We start from the raw sequence: 18,567 nt of genomic DNA, 5'->3' as shown, positions 1-18,567 counted from the left end.
GATGTCGTTTTTTTTTTTCTTGAATGTGCTCACAACATCAGCGCAGTGGTGTAGCCAGGAATATTGTTTCGGAGTGGATGGGGCGGGACACGCACTTGACTGGTAGAAGGGGGCGGGGCAGAGAGGGATGGCAGTAAGGTGCCCCTTTCTAGCTTCAGCGCATAGGTAATAGGAATAAAAAGCGGCGCATTGCCATATGGCGACGGCTTTTAGCTGAAGCTCCATATCCTATCGCTGGGGTGATGCACTCAGTTCAAGCACTTCCCGTCCTCGTCAGTCATGCACTGATGTGGATCTGCAGTCTACGCTACGGTGTGCCTCATAATCAGATCGTGGTTTTGTCAGGTAAGAAGAATTTTTTTTTATTTAATACGGTGCGGGCCGTTGCTTCATTAGGGTCCGCGTTTATAGAATGTAATAACCCTGTAAAGACCACTGTTGTTTTCTTTTTAACTAAAGCGCAGGAATTCAACCGTGACCGGTACTTTTAGCTTCATAATCGAGTTTTACTATTCGCGAAGGTTACTACTGAGTTCCTGCCCTGTTTTTGAAAATGTGTTTTTGCTTTAAAAGTCTTGACTATAATTAGGGTAATTCGCTTTCGCGTATTTCACGATAATTCCCGATTTTGCATCCCGAACAAGCTTTATCAAAATCGCGCTAGACCTAATTTCTCCACGAAGTTTGCCCTTTCGTAAAGAATAATAATAAATGCAGTTGTTGCAAAACTAATGAACACTGCTTACCTCGTAGAGCAATTATGGTGATATATTCACATATATATATATACATATATATATATATATATATATATATATATATATTATTACTTATACATATATATTAATTCGATAAGCGCTTGCGTTTCGCTAACCACTCAAGCGAAAACCAGCATATATATTATATTCAGCGCCTTCTGGCCTTGAGTGAGCGAAACTTGTTGCTTTTTTTAGTAGCCGCGTTTACATGGCCCACCGCTTCGCATTTCCCGCACATCGCATACATGTAAACAGCTGTAATGCACTTGGAAGCGAACGCAGCGATGGCGTTGCTCTGCATTGCGAGCGGTAGCTGTGACCTTGAGCAGACATTTAACCAACTGTGGTACGTTCAAAGGGTGGCAGACTAGCCTTGGTGTTTTATTAATTTTGCTCCAAGAGCGTGTGGCGCGAAGCAGTAAAACAGGACGACAACAAACAAGGACGAAAGGCCCAACAGATCCAGGATGGACACAGGAATGCTGAAAATGCATATGATAATGTATGTCAACAACGGCTAGTAAGACAAGTAGCACCACCTCACCTCTTGCGAAGCATGCCCATGTGCACTACTATGCTTTTTTGTTTGTTAATTAAAGTGCAGAGAACAAAGCAAACAAGCAATCGCCAAACACGTCTCTATTTGTTGTTTTTGTTTACGTGGTTTCCTTTAAACGTATAAATAATTCCTGCCAACGAGTATTTACATAATTGAGTTCGTCATGTCACTTTTCAGCAGCTCTCTTTCTCACTACGTGTTCCCGTGAGTGATTTCGCTTCGTTAAATATGTTTGTGTCCAAAAAGGGTTCATTGCGTCTGTTAATCGTTTGGGAAAGCTACCCGGAAAATTCCTAATTTTGGACTGGCAGAGAGAAAGAACTCCGATTTTCCCCCAGTTTCTCTCTTTAAAAATACCACCCAATTTTTATCCCCCCCCCCCCCCCGTATTAGAAAAAAATATATCAAATCCGAAAACGAAGACCCTATAACTATAATGCATGCAACGAACGTGGGAGGAGTCCGACAGAGCTGGCCAATGCGCAGCCCCGGAAGCTTGTCCGTTGCGGCCGTGCGTTCGCTGACAACTCACCCGAGGTACACCAAACACCATACTTTCCGGGCGGGCAGGTTTCGCATGCATTCAGACCTTCGGCACACGTCCGACAGTGCGAATAGTTTGGGCAGACCTTGTTGTAAGAGTCCCTGTCGCAAGGTCGGCAGCGAAACTCAAGGCGGCGGACGTAGCTGCACCTGCAAGAAAGGTTTCTCGTATGTGAGAGTACTCCATTTACTCGTGAGCCTTAGCCAAACAAGCAGTTATATCAGAGTGTCCGGCTATCTGAGCCATTCGTTCTAATACCCGTAAATGTGGAGATAAAGCCGGCATAGAGTGTGTTTTTTTTTTTTTGTCTTATGATAAAAGGCTTATGGGAGCAAGAATTCAGGCGATAAGTTCTAGAAGCTCCGGGCTAATGGTCATCACGAATAGTTGAGTGAGGTTTGCACCTGCGTAGGCGTTAGTTTAGCATTAACCAAAGAAAAGATAGAAATCGGAGCATAGTTGATGTAATACATTTTTAATAAAGAGCCGCTCGGAAAAAATTACGACAGAACTCATCTCACTATGACTCAATGGTAATGCGATTGCATTCGAACAATGTAGCGACACACCGTACTCCTGAAGTCACATTTATTTGATATCGGTAGTGGTCATTCTGCGACTTCCGTTCCTTTGGCTATTCGCAACTAAAATGAACTGCAGGGGGCGCTGCGAAATCTGGCCGCGTCTGGTAACACTGTGCAACATGGCGGATGCACCGAGGTCCCCGCGTCCCCGCAACCGCTGTGTTTGATGATTTTCGTGCAGTGTGATGCCGGTTTGCGCTCTTTTGTGGAAGGAAAGCGGGTGATGAGGCTGAAGTGGTCGCACTGTGTGTGAAAACCTCTGGCGTGACAGCGGACCCACACGAGATTCTGATGAAAATCACCGATGTATTCTTGAACCCATTGGTCGTGGAACCGAAGTGCTCGTGCACTGGGGTTTTGTCGGAAAAGTACAAGCACGCTTCTGCTGCTTTGATTCACTGTTAAGGTGCGGACAGATAGTCCGGCGTTTCGAGCGTGCGAGACAGCGGCCGACGAAGTCGGATACTTCACGCTGGCCTCGCCAGGATTGCTGAAAATTTACTGCCTGCTCAACTTGGCACGTTTAACAAGGAACGCAGCAGCGCACCAACTTGCTCGATCAGCTGTTTCCACTGTGCATGCGCATAAATGCGCAGCCAGTGAGCGCTTTTTCATTGTTGTTGCCTCAACACACTTTCGTTCGGTGAAGGCGCAAACTCTGCTCGCTCTTTTTAGTTCAGAGAGCAAGCGAACTTAAAATCAAGCTTTGCACTTTATCGCGAGCATGCACTACGAATCTGTGGCGAACCTTTCCCACTACTTTTGCGTTCCTGTTACCTAGTTTACATTCAAGATTTTCGCAACGTGACTGCTGCTTCGCTTAGCCGTGGTTATTGCAGTAGTTGGCCCATTATAATATTGTTTCTCTCGTCGACAGCAGAAACAATAAATGAGAAACAGAAGGATCTGCTTACTACAATAAAAACACATTTGCACACTATGTGTATGGCTTGTGGTGCGTGGCCTGACCATGACTGATTTCTCCCCGCTGTCTTCTAACATATCGCTTATTGCTGCTGTGTAAACTAATCAAAGAAAATAATCTGTTTCTGTGCAAATTATAGTTAACTCACCTAGTACATGAATCTAACTATTTTTTCATGTTATTCAATAGTTGACGTATTCTGCATTTTAAGTGGCCAAAACTGTGTTCGCCTCTGAACTGCCAATTTCCTTCAGACGCTGATATAAGACACAATTGCTTTCATAATTACGCATTTTCAAATGAGCGCCTTCTAATTTGTACTAATTATACGGGTAGCGTGTCCACGCCCGCAAGAAAGGCGTATCGCTATGCTACGCCATAGTTATTTTGCACGCTGGCACGTACATGCTGTGCTTACATAGAAGATTTACCGACGTTACCCGGGAGCACCTGAAACTCCGATGTACCAATTTTTGCTGATGTACCATACGCGGTCGTTCCACGTTGTGCGCCGCATGTATCCGATATAACAGCTTTAATCAAGGAAGCATTGAGCGACATTCACAACTGCATTACCACGGCCGCTATCACGTGAAACTGCATGTTGCAACACGCATACGCTGAACGTTATCCCGATGTCAGTAACAACCTCAACGCAAACTCCCTGAAGTTCGCTGCAGCGCTTTACTGCAAACATAGTACAAGCAACCGGATCGCGTTCTCTTCACACAAACATCAAACCGATCCTAGCCGGAAACAAAAAAAGAAAAAAAAAGGGGGGGGGGGGGGAACTTTCTCGAGCAAGATGTCGAGAGCACAACTGAGAACACAACTATTCCTGTCGTTGCAGCTTTGCGATGCGAAGATTCGCAATCCATGTGGCTCTTCGACGCCACAAAACTTCAAAACGCAGCAATATTCCTAGGCCGTGCGGAGTGTCGTAGATGTGGCCTCCATCGTTCTAGAGGCGCACCCGGTCGCAGTACGAAGGCTTAATTACAATACAATGTCAAAGAAGGATAGACGTAAGAAGGCGGTATGACGACTACGTCATGACGACAATGGGATGGCTTTACTGAAGTGATGACGATGGTAAAACGACAGCGTCACGACGACGGCATGACAACAATGGTATGACGGTGACTGTGTCACAACGATGACGTGAGGACGGTGGTATAACGAGAGGTGGGATGCCGAAGTTAGAATTGGTGATAATGGAACGACCACGACAGCATCGCGACGATGGCATGGCAATGAATGCCTGACGACGACACAATGACTAACACGGCATGACAACGGTATAAAGACAATAGGATAAAGACGATCGAGTGTATGACGACAATACAATCATTGCATCCTGTCGGTGCTAACATATGGGGCAGAAACTTCGAGGTTAACAAGGAAGCTCGAGAACAAGTTAAGGACTGCACAAAGAGCGATGGAACGAAAAATGTTAGGCCTAACTTTCAGAGACAGTATGAGAGCGGTGTGGATCAAAGAACAAACGGGGATAGCCGATATTCTAGTTGACATTAAGAGGGGAAAATGGAGCTGGGCAGGTCATGCAATGCGTAGGATGGATAACCGGTGGACCATTAATTAGAGTTACAGAATGGATACCAAGAGAAGGAAAGTGCAGTCGAGGACGGCAGGAAACAAGGTGGGGCGATGAAATTAGGAAACTTGCAGGCGCAAGTGGAATCAGCTAGCGCAAGAAAGGGGTAATTGGAGATCGCAGAGAGAGGGCTTCGTCCTGCAGTGGACATAAATATAGGCTGATGATGATGATGATGATGACAACGACAATGGCGTGAGGACGACTGTATTAAGAAGGCTGTATGACAAGGACGGCATGACGAGAGTCAGATGACGAAGCTGGAGTGACGATGATGGAACGCCACGATGGCATCACTACGGCGGTCTGACAACGAATGCATGACGGCTGTATGAAGACGATGGCTTAACGACGATTGCATGAGCAGAGTCGGATGACAAAGTTGTAATGACGACGATGCAGCCAACGCGACGGCATCATGCACGACCACGAGCCCATACACAGTAGCCCAAGCTATTAAACTTGCTAAACTGGGTCGGCGTAGAAGGCGTGACGACGATGGCATGACGAGAGTCAGATCACGAAGGTGGAATTTAGACGACGATTCATGCACGAGACAGAGCCCAAGACAAACTGGGTCGGCGTAGAAGGCGTGACGACGATGGCATGACGAGACATGACAAAGACGACGATGCAGCCAACGCGACGGCATCAGCACGACCAGACGACAGACAGACAGACAGACAGACAGACAGACAGACAGACAGACAGACAGACAGACAGACAGACAGACAGACAGACAGACAGACAGACAGACAGACAGACAGACAGACAGACAGACAGACAGACAGACAGACAGACAGACAGACAGACACAGACAGACAGACAAACTGGTCGGCGTACGTGACGACGATGGCATGACAGAGTCGGATGACAGTTGTACGACGATGCAGCCATCATGCACGAGACCCAGACAGACTTGCTAGACAGACAGACAGACAGACAGACAGACAGACAGACAGACAGACAGGGTCGGCGTAGAAGGCACGACGAGACAGAGTCGGAGACAAAGTTGTACAGATGCACGACATGCACGAGACATACACAGACAGCTACAGACAGACAGACAGACAGACAGACAGACAGACAGACAGACAGACAGAAGACAGACGTGACGACGATGACAGACAGACAGACAGACAGCCAACGCGAGACAGCACGACCACGAGCCCAGAGCAGACAGAGAAGGCGTGAGACGAGGCATGACAGACATGACAGACGAGACAGACACGACAGACGAGACAGAGCAGACAGAGAAGGCACGACAGGCACGAGACGGATGACAAAGACAGACAGACGATGCAGACAGACAGACAGACAGACAGACAGACAGACAGACAGACAGACAGACAGACAGACAGACAGACAGACAGACAGACAGACAGACAGACAGACAGACAGACAGACAGACAGAGACGACAGACAGACAGACAGACAGACAGACAGACAGACAGACGACAGACAGACAGACAGACATACGACAGACAGACAGACAGACGACAGACAGACAGACAGACAGACAGACAGACAGACAGACAGACAGACAGACAGACAGACAGACAGACAGACAGACAGACAGACAGACAGACAGACAGACAGACAGACAGACAGACAGACAGACAGACAGACAGACAGACAGACAGACAGACAGACAGACAGACAGACAGACAGACAGACAGACAGACAGACAGACAGACAGACAGACAGACAGACAGACAGACAGACAGACAGACAGACAGACAGACAGACAGACAGACAGACAGACAGACAGACAGACAGACAGACAGACAGACAGACAGACAGACAGACAGACAGACAGACAGACAGACAGACAGACAGACAGACAGACAGACAGACAGACAGACAGACAGACAGACAGACAGACAGACAGACAGACAGACAGACAGACAGACAGACAGACAGACAGACAGACAGACAGACAGACAGACAGACAGACAGACAGACAGACAGACAGACAGACAGACAGACAGACAGACAGACAGACAGACAGACAGACAGACAGACCAGACAGACAGACAGACAGACGAAAGACAGACAGACAGACAGACAGACAGACAGACAGACAGACAGACAGACAGACAGACAGACAGACAGACAGACGACAGACAGACAGACAGACAGACAGACAGACAGACAGACAGACAGACAGACAGACAGACAGACAGACAGACAGACAGACAGACAGACAGACAGACAGACAGACAGACAGGCTGATAACGGCCGAAGTAGGTAAAGAATCCTACTTTATTTAGAGAGAACAACTTTATTTAAAAAAATAAAGCCCAGTCCGGGTCCAGTAAAGATAACGAGGCCTAGTCTTCAGACAGGCCCAAAAGTTTAAGGTGTACGAGCCCTGCCTTTATAGTTAGTGCCTGGGGAGGAGTGCGCTGTTGTAGAAGATAGCATGTGGAACACCAACGCGATTTGCCGCATGTTCTGGGGATAGATATCTCTAAACATGAAATATAGGCTGATGATGATGATGATCTCTAAACTGGTGTTTCTCGATATTTCTGGTAATTCAACGTGTCTTGAACTATGTATGACTTTAATCCTGTAATAGCAGCATTGGCCTATAGTCGTTAATTAGGAAGTCAATTAATTGTAGCGAAGGAGACAGGCGTGTGCTTCTGGCGCATCGCCAACCCCTCGCTCGAGAAGCCCTCGCTCGAGCCTGACGCTCGATCAACAGACCTGCCTGTGTATCGTTCTGGCTTGGCAATTAAACCGCGTTACTTATTTGTTGGAAGTTGCTAGGTTTTGTCGAAGAACTTTGTCGCTCGCTCAGAAAAGTAATGACACCCTTGTCTGCACTGTTGCTCCGCACAGCAAGCACACAGAACATCACTCCTGTTGCATGCACTACCCGCATTACCGTTTGAGGACCCACACACAGTCGAGTTTGTTGTTCTGTCTTCCTGCTCATTACGACATCATCCTGGGGTGGGAGTTCCTTTCCGATCGCAAGGCCGTTATTGACTGTTCTCGCGCCGAAGTCAAATTTTCGCCGCTTATCGATGCTGACGCCGAATTAGATGAGGCTGATGATTCCGGCGACAAACTTCGTTGCTGATGACATTACGATACCTCCGTACTCATCTGTATTGCATTGCGGCTGCCTGCTCCAACTCTGTTAAGACACCACTGCCCTTTTTACAGTTGGATATTTTTGTTGATCGACGATGTTCTCTTTCCTTCACTCTCATCACTGTCACTTCCCTCATATGCTCGTCTCCAACGATTATGCCTCGCCCCTGACTTTGCGCCGCGGTGGGTGCCTTAAACGTCTCGAGCCCACCGACTCGGTGACCATCTTCGACGCACCTCTTGATGGCACCTGCGTCTAGATCAGCACATTGACTTGTTGTCCTACTTGCTCCCTGTCTACGCCGGACGTCTTCGACAGCTCTATGAATGCCCTCCTGAGCCGTAAACAACGTTCCCAGCTCTTCAACCAGCTTCGCAAGTGCTCCTCTACATTCGATTGTCAACAAGCGACTTTGGGTCGCAAATGGACGGTGTATCAAGAGATCGATACGGGCACCTACGCTCGGCTGCTCCAGCGAGCTTATCGCGTATCACCCACAGAGCGCCGTGTTATTGAAGACCAAGTCAGCGATATGCTTCAGCGTGGAGTTGTTCAAACTTCTAACAGTCCCTGCTCGTCCCCTGTAGTACTTGTAAAGAAAAAAGTTGGATTCATCCGGTATTTCGTGAACTACTGCCATCTTAATAAAATAACGCGTAGAGACGTGTATCCTTTGCCGCGCATCGACGACGCTCTCGATTCTTTGCAAGGCGCGGAGTACTTTTCTTCCCTCGACTTACTTTCCAGCTATTGGCAAATGTTCATGGCTCCGGCCGATCGCCCAAAAACAGTCTTCGTAAAACCAGACGGCCTGTATGAATTTAACGTCATGCCGTTTGGTCTTTGCAATGCCCCGGCTACTTTTTAACGGATGATGGACAATCTCCTCCGTGGGCTAAAATGGAAGACGTTATTATGTTACTGTGATCGTGTTTTCTCCTGACTTCACCACTAATCTGTGCTGTCTCGAGCACGTCTTGCAGTGCTTAACTAACGCAGACCTCCAACTCAACATAAAGAAATGTCGCTTTGGAGCCAAGCACCTAACGATACTCGGACACGTGGTTTCCAAAGACGGCATTTTACCCGACGCTTCAAAACTTCGCACGGTCACCGATTTCCCGAAACCCACGTTCCTGAAGGAACTCCTGCTTCATCGGGCTCTGCTCATACTTTCATCATTTTATCAGAAATTTCGCTTCTTTCATTGCTCCGTTGACCCATCTCCTGCGAGGCGACACTGCCCTTTCTATCTGGTCCCCAGCTTGCGACGACGCGTTCACAACATTGCGCCGTCTGTTCACATCGCCGCCCGTACTGCCCCACTTAGACCCATGGCTCCCACAGAAGTCCATAACGGATGCCTGAGGCGTAGGACTTGGTGCTGTGCTCGCTCAGCGCAAAAGTGGATATGGCGAATATGCAGTAGCCTACGTGAGCCAGACACTAACCAAGGCTGAAGCGAATTACTCCGCCACAGAAAGGGAGTGCTTAGCTATCATTTGGGCCCTTGGAAAATTTCAACCATACCTGTACGGCCGTCCCCTCGATGTCGTTACCGACCATGACGCCTTATGTTGGCTGTCGACATTGAAAGACCTAACAGGCCGCCTTGCCATTTGGGCCTTCCGATTACAGGACTTCGACGTGCGCATTGTCTATCGGTCTGGCAGTGAACACCTCGATGCGAACGCTCTCTCTCGCTCACCCACATCAAGTAACACAACTTGCCTTTCCATCATCGACTCGGTGTTTTTGTTACCAGCGCTCATCGATGTGGCTGCGGAGCATCGCAAAGATCCGTGGATTGCAGCTTTTTTGAACTGCCTTTCTGACTCCCCGGCAACTCGCCCTTCCCGTGCTCTGCTGCCGTCAAGCTTGTCATTTTGCGGTACGCGATAAACTGCTCTATCGTCAGAACTGCGCTTCCAACGGTCTCAAGTGGTTGTGCGCCGTCCTTCGCCACATCCGCGCAGATGTATGTTTCACTTTCCATGCAAACCCACAATGCGTCCACGCTGGCCTCTTCAAAACTTACACCACGCTCCGCTTGCGCTTTTATTGGCGTGGGATGTACACTTTTCTCCAGAAGTACATCGGCTCATGTTCAGCATTCCAACGCCGTAAGTCTCCTGCTCGCCGTCCTTGTGATCCCTTGCAACCAATTCCATGCCCCTCGTGACCATTCGACCACGTCGACGGCATCAACCTCTACGGCGGGCCCTCTACCTTGCACACCTGCTGAGAATCGCTGGATTGGTGTTGCCGTGGATGACCGGACGCGTAATGCTGAAACAGCTGCCCTACCAACCGCCACAGCCCGCGACATTGCGTCCATTCTCTTGCAACACTTCGTACTTTGCCATGGTGCACCCCGGGAACTTCTGCGTGACAGAGGACGTGTCTTCCTTTCCGAGGTAGTTAGCGCGCTCCTCAAGGCATGCTGTACTCTCCGTCGCACCACTACTGCCTGTCACCCGCGGACTAACGGCATGACTGAGCGATTCAATCACACTTTGGGCGACATACTATTCATGTTCATCGCGTCCGACCACACCAACTGGGACCTCGTTTTACCATATATGCGACTCATGCCTACAACACCGCCCCACAGGCAACGACGGGCTTTTTCCCTTTATTCCTTGTGTATGGCCGTGGACGTTCCTGTACACTCGACGTGATTCTTCCTTACCGACCTGATCGATCCAAGTGCACGCCACTGTTCGAAGTTTCCAGATACACCGACGAATGCCGCCGGCTCGCCCGCCCTTTTATGACTAAAAATAAATGGCTGCAAAAGTTTCATCGCGATGACGACCGACGCACTTGTGCATATCGCTCAGACTCTTTACTATGGCTCTGGATACCTTAGAGAATTCCTGGTCTTTCCTCTAAACTCCTCGACAAGTACCACGGTCCCTACCGCATCGTGCAACAGACGTACCCTGTCAATTACCTCATCGAGCCGCGCACGCCGTCCGCAGACTTAAGGTGCCATGGACGCGAGACGCTGCATGTGCAGCGACTCAAACCTTACTACGACCCAGTCGTCCTCTCCTCCCCTTGAGTCGCCAGAATGGCGCTCTCTTCTCAGGGAAGTTGTAGAGAAGAAGAAAGGCGTGGTGCTTCGGGCGCATCATCAACGCCTCGCTCGAGGACAGAGCTTGCGCACTCGATGCCTGACGCTCAATCAACGGACCTGTCTGTGTATCATTCTGGATTGAAAATTAAACAGCGTCACATATAAAATATTAGTCAGCTGATTGTGACTGCCCACACCAAAGTTGGATGCGGGATCTGGCTGCAATATATTGCAGAAAGGTCACCTATATCCATTGTGCTACATTACGTTAAAACATTTTCAGAAACCTTAGCCATCCAGGCTACTGTAGCATCGCATTAACGTATACAAAATACTACGCATATGAGCATATATCGTTAATCACCCCAATTTTTTTCCTTGATTCCTGATTTTTTTCTTTCTTTTTTTTCCAAGTTGGTGCGAACTGTTGGCGTGTAAATTCATACTCCACTACCTGTCTCATTCTAGTGCAATGAGCAATATATTCTATCTGATACCACTGCATCTCCCTATAACTATGACATAAAAATACGAGAAACACGTTGAATATATACGCTGACATGCATGATTTCGGTAGTAACGCCTCTATTTATATTCTGACGAGGATAACGCGCTGATAGTATGCGAAAACAATATTGTTCCTATCTCGCATTTCGGTTGATGGAGCTCAATGAACGTGTTACAGGATTTTCTTTTTATTACTTAACATTGCAACTCACCCGTCTACTTTGACGTTCACTGTTGTCCCATTGGAACCGCAAGGACAGTCGTGCGACTCATTATGGCAGAAACCCTTGATGTCAACTGAGTAAGTGATAGCAACCAATGCAGAAAAGACTACAGCACCTGCAAGAGAAAACAAAATAACAAAGCTAGACACCTGAAATAGTTGAACTTCACAAGCAGCAAACAAACAAACAAGCGCAGTAGAAAATTGCTCGGAGATACAGAAGGAAGGAAAGGGATTTAATTGTTTGTTGGGGGCCTGACGTGAATGAATACCCTGACGATAGTAATAGCTTTGTTTGTGGCAATGGAATGTTTTCTATATGCACAACCAATATAACTAATCAGGATAGGCTATTTATTAAACACAATCCGTCTCATTTAGGTGCACATGAAAATTGCCCCTACTTAGTTTATACTGCATTGCCTAAAGATTAAGAGAAAATTAATGGAGCAGAAAAGTCATCCAGAAGTACGTGTACTACCCGCCTGCAACGGATTTCGGGCACGGGACGGGGGCAACAGGAAGGACAGAGCACCTCACGACTTTCACACTCCACTGGCGCACTTCGTCACTCATCACTGAATTGCGAACTAATTCTTGAAGTTCCTACCACAGTTCCCAAAATTTAGAACTGCAAGCGCACAAGACGGTCCGCAACACAAAGATTCCCGTAGGAGTGGCATTGACTGTTTGTGTGACCACCTGGTGACCATTATGAGTGCCATGTTTGGCTAGTATAATTATGATCCCGACGAAGAGGAATGCAGCTTTTCTAAGCATAGCAGAGTCTGCGCTGTCAGAGCCCAACTCAGCCTCTATAAGTCCTGTTGGTGGTATTCAAGTGAGCGCACTTTTTATTGTCAAATGGCACACGATGGCGTTTTGTGGCGGAGCAATTCGTGTCTGATTTTATTCAAAATAAGGGATTGGAAACGAATTTATAGTTTTTACTGATGAGGCTTTGTACTATAAGCAGTGGCGGGTATCAAAATTTGCGTTACAATCGCCAATACAGTTATTAATTAACAAAACTTTACTTGTTAACTTTTCAATAAAGTACTTTAGGGGGCATGTTATAATTGCATAACTGAAGCCAGCCGCGGTACTCGAAACATAACATTCAGGCTTGAAACTTTGTGCCTATATAGTACCAATTCGAGAAACACGGACTTGAATGCACTGCGAAATACATTACTTTTCAAGTTAACAGTTTTCTGTAGTCAATTTCTTCACAGTACGGCAACATATTTGAATAACAATGCATTTCACTGCAGTCTCTGAGTACTTATTTCTCGAAACTGGTGCAGTGAACAGAGTTTCTAGTAAAAGGCTGTGCTTTGAGTGTGGTGACTTCTGTTATTTAATAACAACATCGCCATATATTCATTATACAGGGTGTCCCAGCTATCACGCAGCACGATTTTTTTAAAAAGAGGAACGGCGTTACGCGAAGCAAACCTAGTGCGTATTGTTTTCAGTACAGTGGAGTAGCCGCCAGTAATTTTTTCGTTACTGAGATTTAATTGGGTAATTGTAATTAATTATCTAACTCGAGAAGTACTGTCCTAATTATCAAAGTGTCAATGAGAAAATTACAGAGCAACATTAAAAACTCCCGATACAGCTTTCTGTTGCTCAATACATGCTACATAAAAGTGTTTTTTCGAACGTGAAAGAAGCCCGCGAATACACGAAAGTGCCTCGAGCGGCCAGTCGCGCGGCAATTCTGCGTGTATTCGCGGGCTTCTTTCACACTCGGAAAAACACATTTATATAGCACGTATTGCGCAACAGAAAGCTGTATCGGGAGTTTTTAATGTTGCTCTGTAATTTTCTCATTGACACTTTGATAATTAGGACAGTACTTCTCGAGTTAAATAATTAATTACAATTGGCTAATTAATTCTCAGTAACGAAAGAATTACTGGCGGCCACTCCACTGTACTGGAAACAATACGCACTAGGTTTGCTTCGTGTAACGCTCTTCCTCTTTTTTTAAATCGTGCTGCATGATAGTTGGGACACCCTGTATAATAGGACAGCCTACTACACCATATACAAGACTCTGCAAGTAGGTTTGTCCACACGACTGAAATGCCGTCATTAAAGTTTTCCAGTGGGCTAACAGCTGACTGGACCACCTGTTCGCTCAATGTGGACGCCATCATGGACGAAAAAGGAGGATGTCGAGGCACGAAAGGGCCGATTCCGGCCGAACGACACCGGCGAACGATGAGACATATGTACAGCCGGCAAAATCTTTAACTAGCTTAGTAAATGCTGTTCTTTTCTACTTTACAGCGCGTTACGATTGAACGAACTTGCGAAACGGTCAAGGTGGTGTCATTCTTACAAAGCTCGTGAATATCGTATCGTTATTTTTTAGGTTGTTCCTATTGTAAGGTGCTGGCGCACAGAAAATCGGTGCTCGTGCGAGTCAAAGATTTGGCTAGCTATACATTACCACCTAACTAGAGAACACAAGGTTATACAACGCGGTACTTAACGCCATCGGCGCTACTAAAGGCCGGACATTTAATGCTTGATTCTATATAGTTCTGATTACGGAATAGCTTCCTCTCTCACACACAGCACGGTAATGCGATCACACAATACATCTCTCCCACCCTTCTTAAATGTGCACGTAGGCTGGTTCTCTGCACGGCTATTTACAAAGCGATACGCCCTACAATATACGCTCTAGAATTATGAGCACGTCTGATCAGAGGAGTATAGCCAATGACTTCAAGAGGCTCCAACATCTCCGTATATGCATTTAATATTTTTTTAATGTCGCCGCCTTAGACTTCGCCATGTAGGCATCGCCAGAGATCTGGGGACGAAATTACAGTTTTTTTTTTTTTTTTTTGTCTTCAAGGAATATTTGTCATCGGCCAGGCTCTCACTACAATCGGTCGTATCACGACTGGCCGGTGCCTTTTCTTAGGAAAAACATTCTTGAGCACAAACGACTCACTCGGCAAACCCTGGCCATGAGTAAAGGCGCGCTACTACTTGAGCTCAGCGTATTTACGAAATGGGGGTTATGAAATGGGGTGCTGCGCATTTGTGGAGGCACGTGTCGACAGATAAAATTCTCGCTTCTCAGCGCGCTCGTGTAAGAGGAACCGAACTGATCTTATCCCTCAGTCTGCAGCCGGCAGTCGGCACGCCGCGACGCACGAGGCGCGTTGTATACTCGTACTATAGCAGTCGCCCTGGCTGCGAAGTGCGCATAATGTATATGGCGTTGCGACAAAAATATCAATGTCTGGAGTGATGGCTTCTGGAGCACGAATGCAGCATAGACGCTGCTAATTTTTTTTTTATTATTTACTCACTGATAATATTTTATGCCATAACGTTGCACCTGGCCCAAAAGCGACGCCGTAGTGACTGTGGTGGCCTGCGGATTCATTTTCACCGCCAGTTCTTAAAGCACAAGCGAAATTTCAGTACACGGGCATTTTGGCAGAAAATTTCTACCACATCGGACGGAACACAGCAGCTGCGCTCAGAAAACAAGCCCGCGACCACGTGCTCTGCAGTGAAAAGTTATTTTTTTTTCCTTTTTTTTTCACAACGTAAGGCGCACAATTACGGCGTTGGCTACTCCTTGGTTCTTGAATGTGTGGTACATACAACATACAGTTGCAACATACAACATAGAACAATATACTACATAGTTGCAACAAAGTTGCGTTATCTCATACAAGCCAAAACCACAACGCGACATTACAAAGACACTCTGAAGTTGACTTCTGGGGTTTTACGTGGCAGAACCACAATTTGATTATATGGCACACCGTAGTGGGGGGGACTCCGTATTAATTTTGACCACCAGGGGATCTTTAACTTTAACATGCCCCCAATGCACGGGACGCGGGCGTTTTTGGATTTCGCCCCCATCGAAATGCGGCTCAGCGGCCGGGATTTGATCCCGTGATCTCGTGCTTAGCAATGCAACACCACAGCCGGTAAGCCACCGCGGCGGGAAAAACACTCTTAAGGCAATACTGTGAACAACATAACAAAGAAACACTCAAGAAACGATGCGAGCCCCCAATAATATCACATATACACAGCAACAGTAAAAATAAAAAATGCTTTTATAAACAAAACGGTTTCTCTCTTTTTTTCTTCTTTTCTTTATGCGTTAATATAGCGGCTGATAATGCCGATATCCTCGAAAATTTTTTTATGCTATTAAACTGCACACTTGCATGACTCTTATTGGCCACGGCCCTAATAACTTTTTAAATTCAGTGGTCTACGGTCAAATCGCATAAAGGAAGATTTAAGTCGGCGTCTTGGTGTGTCATGATGCGAACATTGTAGAAACAGGTGATATGTGTCTTCGCCAACAAAGCCACTATACCACTGACGTATTTCAGCGCGGCCAACTCTGCGTAAGAAGTGTTTGTGTAGGCGGTGCCCAGCCATAATCGATGAATAAGAGTTTCTAATTCTGGTTCGATCTAAAGGTAACGAAATTTTCAATTCAATAAGTGGGTCAATATAAAATAGATCGCAACTCTCAGAATTTTGGTCAAACCACGTTTTTCTACATATTTTTAATGATGTTGCTTTTAGAATGCAGTGCAGTTCACTTCCTGATATTGAGAGGGAAATCGTATCTTTGCGACGTACTTGTCATGCTGCTGCATCGGCTACTGTGTTGCTTGGAATATTACAATGTTCCGGTATCCACTGAAATATTATTTTGTGCTGCGCTTGGTTTGCCTTTGTGAGCTCTTTGAAGGTCTCATTAATTATAATACCATTAGTTGTTTTCATTTTCATGTTGCAAAACCCGCCGTAGTGGCGTAGTGGCTACGGCATTGCGCTGCTAAACCCGAGGCGGCCGGATCAAATCCCGGTTGCAGTGGCCGCATGCCTATGGGAGCGAAATGCAAAATCACCCGTGTATACCGTGAAATGGGTGCATGTTAGAGAACCCCAGGTGGCCAAAATTAATCCGGAGTCGTCCACCCCCCCCCCCCCCTACGGCATGCCTCATAATCATAGCGTGGTTTTGGCATGCAAAGCCCCACAACTTTAATTCGTGCTGCGCACTATGAGTACCACCCGGGAGTCGCTGAAAACTACAAACTTTTGTGCCTCTGTAAAGGAAGTTATAAATTTCATGGCACATAGGATAGTTCAGCCATTGTTGTCGATGTTGCACGAGATAACTTGAACAATTCCATTTATTGAAGTCTGATATATAACAAATGCTGAAGCTGAAGAATGCATTAAACTGTAGCCATCCGTGTAGACATATACAATGTAGCCTGCATACCGCATACATATTTGCTATAATGCTAATTTTTTAACAGCTTTAATGAACATACAATGGAATTTATGTCACTTAACCTCCACAGCGGCTAATGTTTCTATATCTCTTTTACTTTCACAAGCTAGTCTCATCTCTCTTTCTTACGTTCTGATAAGTTAATTTGTTGCTTCGTTCATGTCTTCTTGTTGCGCAAACTTCACCGCAGCACCTGTATAGTATCGTGTAATAATATTTTCTAAACACCCACCTAGTCAACAATTTATTGTTTCGTTCCATTTACTCCACCATTATCTTACACACCAACATTATCTTACTTGCATCATCCATCGCTCACATTACTACGCTACTAGTTGAAATCCCTCAAGCGCAATATTGGAGGGCCAGTCAGCATTGTTACTTAAACTTTGTGCTTGCAAACTCCGTTCTGTGCTCATGAACATGCTCGCACGGCTAAAAAAGCAGTCATGTGAAGTCGTTTCGACAAGGAGAAAGCATGCATCAGGGTACTCACAGATTAGCGACGGAATCATGTCAAACGGCGATGTACACGCGCTGGCTGCACAGGTACTACACACAGAGCACGCCGAGCAGCAAAGCGACACCCTTCTCAGCTTGGCAGTATGAAATACCGCAGTACCCCTTCAAAATAAATAAAAGGCATGCACCAGTGACGCGTAGAAATGACCCTCTCCGTACTGGTCCCAAAGTAAGGACGGTGCCTCCTTCTCTGAGATATTTCGCTGCCTTCTTCGAAGGACCGCCTTCATTGCGCCGCGCGCGAGCAACACGGCCGCTCGATGATGCGGTTCATCGTTCACTCCGACAGTCAAAACACTTTCTCCTCGGTGCACGTGGGCCGACTCCGGCAATATTTGCTCGTCTTTTCTGCGATGGCAGTCGGGTCAAAGACTGTTCGTTTTCTTACTGACACATTATGTTCTTGCTGGTCTTCTCGCGGCGGATGAACGCATGGGCAAACCGGATTCATTCACTCACGTCACAGCGGCACGTGCTGACGGACCGAGCTATCGTGCAAGGTAGCGGGGGATTTCCTGCTCGCAGAAGGAAGCGCCCGCTGATTGTCTGCTACTCAGCCGCAGACAGAGATTGCGACGCGCCTCCTCGAAGGCCCGAGGCCATGGGTGCGCATCTCATCACTGCTCGACGAGAAACCTCTTCTAACTAAAAGGTCACGAAGAAGGGTGCAACGCGTCTGCCTTCCTCGAAGGCGATGAAACCCCAAACCTGGCGCTAGAATGAATGGTAGTAACCAAGACGAATCTAAGTTCCACGATCGCGGAAGAAAGTTCATCTTTTTCTATACTAAGTTGATCTTTGTTTTGGGCTCCCTGAATACGGTTT

The 18,567-nt window shown here is 46.7% G+C and overlaps 1 protein-coding gene across 1 annotated transcript in view; it reads right to left on the bottom strand.

The window, feature by feature from the left end:
* Window positions 1-18,243, bottom strand: part of LOC119436008 (clotting factor C) — a 46,290-nt gene extending 28,047 nt beyond the window's left edge. The window contains exons 1-3 of the mRNA XM_049655158.1: window positions 17,717-18,243; window positions 11,896-12,022; window positions 1,850-2,010 (exon numbers count right to left, since the gene is read on the bottom strand). Coding sequence (XP_049511115.1) covers window positions 1,850-2,010; window positions 11,896-12,022; window positions 17,717-17,735 — 307 coding nt within the window. The 5' untranslated portion in view covers window positions 17,736-18,243. The remainder of the gene's footprint in view (window positions 1-1,849; window positions 2,011-11,895; window positions 12,023-17,716) is intronic.
* Window positions 18,244-18,567: the final 324 nt, after the last annotated feature.

This window comes from Dermacentor silvarum, chromosome 1 (assembly GCF_013339745.2).
Source record: "Dermacentor silvarum isolate Dsil-2018 chromosome 1, BIME_Dsil_1.4, whole genome shotgun sequence".
Lineage (NCBI taxonomy): Eukaryota > Metazoa > Arthropoda > Arachnida > Ixodida > Ixodidae > Dermacentor > Dermacentor silvarum.
This window is presented reverse-complemented; position numbering and strand designations above follow the sequence as displayed.